The sequence below is a fragment of the Cavia porcellus genome, unplaced genomic scaffold (assembly GCF_034190915.1).
Source record: "Cavia porcellus strain 051 isolate PalLab524CR breed Dunkin Hartley unplaced genomic scaffold, mCavPor4.1 scaffold_1, whole genome shotgun sequence".
Lineage (NCBI taxonomy): Eukaryota > Metazoa > Chordata > Mammalia > Rodentia > Caviidae > Cavia > Cavia porcellus.
This window is the reverse complement of record NW_026947484.1, coordinates 204,468,712-204,473,141: the sequence shown is the minus strand read 5'-3', so window position 1 is coordinate 204,473,141 and position 4,430 is coordinate 204,468,712. Positions and strand designations below refer to the sequence as shown.

The 4,430-nt window shown below is 51.8% G+C and overlaps 1 protein-coding gene across 1 annotated transcript; it reads right to left on the bottom strand.

Annotated features, from left to right (window-relative positions):
- Positions 1–739: 739 nt before the first annotated feature.
- Positions 740–4,191, bottom strand: LOC100719324 (neutrophil gelatinase-associated lipocalin-like). Its single transcript, XM_013153262.2, has 6 exons — positions 4,054–4,191; positions 3,525–3,661; positions 2,220–2,314; positions 1,889–2,008; positions 1,472–1,573; positions 740–756 (listed from the first exon to the last, which is right to left on the bottom strand). Exons 1-6 carry the CDS (start codon positions 4,189–4,191, stop codon positions 740–742), a joined length of 609 nt encoding a protein of 202 aa, XP_013008716.2.
- Positions 4,192–4,430: the final 239 nt, after the last annotated feature.

The window sequence follows — 4,430 nt, the reverse complement described above, 5'->3', positions numbered from 1 at the left end:
ACCATCAAACCACAATGTAAATGAGATTATAATTAAGTACACTTGATCTGGGATCACTTTTGGCTTAGGATATTCTAAAGCACATGCATCCTGAGATATGGCTTCATCGATTGGAGTCGGGTGCTCTTGGTGGTTTACAGAGGACTTATCTTGGTCTCCCAGAAGCCTGTAGCACAGGTGTCTGATGTTTCCTCTGGTGAAGGTCTAGAAGCAGGAATGGGGCACTCTCTGCTGTTTATGAGACCACCTTCTTACTTCCCTTCTAGCTTCTCCTTCCAGATAGTTTTCCTCTCCAAAGTAACATTGGGCTGGCTTCTAGGGACAGCAGGCTTCTGATGGTGGTGGAGCCCACCCTCTTCCCTTCCCCTCCTCGTGGGCCAGAGGACAAGGAGCACAGACAATGGAGATTTGGCTGAATGTGTTTATTTAGCAGAAAAGGGGATTCATGGGGTAACTGGAATTGTGGGTGATGGCTGTTCAGCAGTACATTGTAAGTAGAGTCTTCCAGCTCCCTCACTGGCATTGTAGTTTTGGGGGCAGCTAGAGGGCACTTTGGGCAGAGGTGACAGGAAGAACAGGGGTTGATGGGACAGGAGGCACCTGAGATGGGACAGCAGAATAAGGATGGCCCAGATTCAGGTTTGGAGGAAGAGAGGAACAAAGGCAGCCCCAAGACCTCCAGCCTGTCCCTCCATGATCTCCCATCAGCCCCTGCCCAGCCAAACTTACTGCCTGTTCACTAATCGATGCACTGATCTGTGGAAGAGAAAAGGGAAAAAGAAATTAGAGCAGAGCAGGTGTGTGTGTGCGTGTGTGCACGCGCGTGTGTGTATGTGGTCTTTAGTTGCATTGTAGAACCCTTTGCACTGCCTGTGACTGTATTAGGTCCAGCTAGGTCAACATGCAGGGTCTCTGTGGGTTTCCTGAGCTCGGGGTCTGGGAATGAGATCCTTTGTAGGCCCGGGCCTCACAGTGGCCTCCAAGGCCTCCAGCCTATTTACCGGCAGAGTTCTGTCAGCCTCCCAGACAGTGACCCTGACTGACCTTGCTGGAATCCCCTGCCCAGGTCAGGCCACTTAAAACAATGAACATCTGCAATGTCAACAATGAGCAAGGGACTGGGAAGTGAAAGGTGAGCAGGGAAGCAAGGCACAGTATGTGGTGAGGGGGCGGCCCAGGGTAGAAGACTGGGTAGGAGCTGGCTGAAGATGTAGAGAACCAAGGTATGGAGAAGAGGTTGCTCAGGCTGGTGATAGTGGCCTGACACTGCCATCCAAGCAGCCTTTGGCTAAACTATCACCAAGTGCATTTGGGGCCAGGGTCCCTGGGGACCCACAGACCCCAGCTTTTCACCAGTAACTTCCCAGTGGTAGGAGCAGGGAACTGAACCTCTCCTGCCCCCTTTCCCTGGTGAAGCATCATCAGAGCTAGACAACCCCACATTCCCCTCCTCTCTCCCTGTGGCCCTTACCATTGGGGGCAGTGAAGAGAATGTTGTCCTCAGTGAAGCCCAGATGCTTTGCAAAGCTGATGAAGTAACTCTTCATGTTAGGGCTCAACTGCTTGGTTCTCCCTGTAGCCAAGATTACCAGTGAGTGACCAACAGAAATATACTTTATAATTTTTTTAAAAAAGCTTTTAATACAGGATCTTGCTGTGTAATTCAGGCTGGCCTTAAACTCACCAGGCTGCCTCAGGCTCCCAAATGCTGAGATGAGAAGTGTGTATTACAAAACCAGTTCTGCTCCATAAATCCCTCAGAAGGAGATCTTAGACCCCTTTGCTATGGAGGCTCTGTGGCCTCCTTCCTGAGGATTCTCTGGGCAAGGCACTGGGGTCTTGGGAAAGATGATTTTCTCCCCAAGGAGTGGATGGAGAAAGGACTTACCATACAGGGTGGTCTTGAAGTATACTGTATTTCTGAATATCTTCTCGGAGAACACGATGGCTACCTGGCTGTAGTTGGTGATGGCCACTCTCATGGTGTAGCTCTGTGTTCCGACATAAACTGTAATGTGGACAGTGAGGGTCATCCCTGCCCCAGTTGGTTAGGAAGATGCTGTCCCCTACTACCTTGTCCCCTACCACCTTGACAGTCAGTGGGGTCTTCTCCCAACAGAACAGCAGGTGTGTGGAGTAGCAGGGAGAGGCCTATCCTCTTTTAGGAGGAATCTGCCCCCAAATCTAACCTTGAGGCACCTGTTCCGCTTAAGGCTTACGTGTAATATTGCCCAGGGTAAACTGGCCAGGATGGACATCAGGGACAATAGTTCTGGTCCAGTAGTCACAAAACTGGCCCTTGCTTGGTAGCTCTCTGGAAGAGAGAAATGACACAGGCTAAGCAAAGAGATGACGTACACTTATATTCCTTAGACTGGAAAAGAGAGCCCCCTGCTTCCACGGTGTACCCCAACCCCAGCCACAGCATGAAACCCTGGGCCCTCACCTACCCCTTGCCGTGGTCCTGGTCCTTCCATTCTGAGCCTCTCACTGGCCACTCCACCCATTATCCAGCACTCTCTCTCCTCCGGTTTCTCCCTGGGGCAGCCTCTCCAAGGAACTAACCCCTGCTCTTACCTCATGGTTTTTGTTTCCTATCTTTCCTGGCAATTTTTTCTGACCTTAGTCTGTTCCATGCTGAGCTCTGACCTGGTGCACCTGACCTACCTCATTCCTGCAGAGGGCCCAGCCCCAGAACCCACCTTCCTTGCACCCCTTCATCTTCATATGCTCCAGCTGCAAAGCCACCCAGTGGACAGAGATGGAACCCAGGGCAGGTGGATGAGCCCAGGCTTCCCCATCCAACTTCTTATCTGCCCTACCTCTGCCTTTTCCTGCTTCGGACTGCCTAGCCTTACCTCCATGTTTTTCCTTGCCTCCCCTGCTACAGCTGTGCCGGGATCCTGGCTCTTGCAGGAGCCCCAGGCCAGGCCCTGCCTCAGAGCCTTATGGAGTAGCGCCTGCCCTCCAGTGCTCCTCAGCTCCTGCTCTGGCAGCAGTGCTGATGCCTGGCTGCTTTGTGGCCTCCTAGGGTGAGGCTCTCCGACTCAGAGTTCACCTGGCCCTACTGTAACCTCCGTGACTCTTTTTTTGGTGTGTGGATGTGGTGGGAATTGAATTCAGGACTTTCACATGTAACCACATCCCCAGCACTTCTTAATTTTTATTTTGGGATGAGGGCTTTCCAAGTTGCTCATGTGATCTTCAAATCTTTGTAGCCCTATTTCAGTTTCCTGAACTGACCCGAATGGGTTACGGGCTCCTTTAAAGTCACTTTCATACAACTAGATAGATAGTGGTTGTGGCAGGATTCTGGGTGGATCCAACATCCTTCCTTACCCATAGATATCCAACTCTCTGTCCTGTTTCTACTGACTGTTTGCCCCAGGAACACTGGTTTTAGGGACTAAGGAAGATCGACTGGGGGCATGGAGATGAATGACTGTGTCACTCAGCTTTGGTCACCCCATGGCTGTGACCTTGGTACATATGCTCCTGAAACCTCCAGGTGCTAGTTGCTTTACCTGAGCAATCTGGTGGTTAGGTTGTAGCTGTGATCCTCCTTCAGCTCATAGGTGTCACTGAACATTTTAAACTCTCTTTGGCTTCCATTCTGAACTGTGTTCTCTGCCACACCTAAAGCGTACCACTTCCCCTGGAACTGCAAGAGGATGATGACAGTCAGGACCCAGGGATGGCCCAGAGCCACCCCTGCTGTTCTGTCCCTGCTGGGACCTCTGCTAAGCCTAGGGATGGGGTTGTCCTGAGAAACTAGCAGTAGCTGGGTCCCTGCAGGGCTAGGAGGGACACCAGGGAGGAGTCATTGGGGATTATTTGACCTGGGCAAGTAGCTGGTGGGCTTTCATGAGCCTGTTTTCTTTTCTGCACAGAGGGACTGAAGATATGCCCACCTGGAATGCACTGGCCCTGGACTCCCTGGGCCCAGCTCCTGCCACCAAACACAACCCCTAAATTCCACTGCCTCTCTTCCCCTCTTCTCCCACCACCCTGTCATTCAGGTATTCCGGGCAAGCACTTTGCCAGAGCCCTTACCTGGTCTTCCTGGAAGTTTGGCTGCAAGGGGACCATGCTCAGAGATGGCCTTGAAAGCACAGTGGAAGAGGAGTTCTGGACTTGGGTCTGCAGGGTCTCCTGCAGCATGAGACCCAGCCAAAGAAGATGCAGGGCCATGGCTTCGGAGCAGATGCTGGGCCTGGAATGTGTGGAAGGAGGAAGATGATGACTGAGGTGACCACCAGGGCAACTATTTATAGGCCACCTCGGTGCCGCCTGCTCTGTGGTGGCCTATCAACCCTTTGCTAAATCCAGGAAGGGTGAGTCAATTGCCAAAAATGCCTTCAGAATCACATGGTGAGATACCTGCCTTTTTCCCCCTGGACAGGATTTTGCAAGCTAAAGAGAGAAAAAGG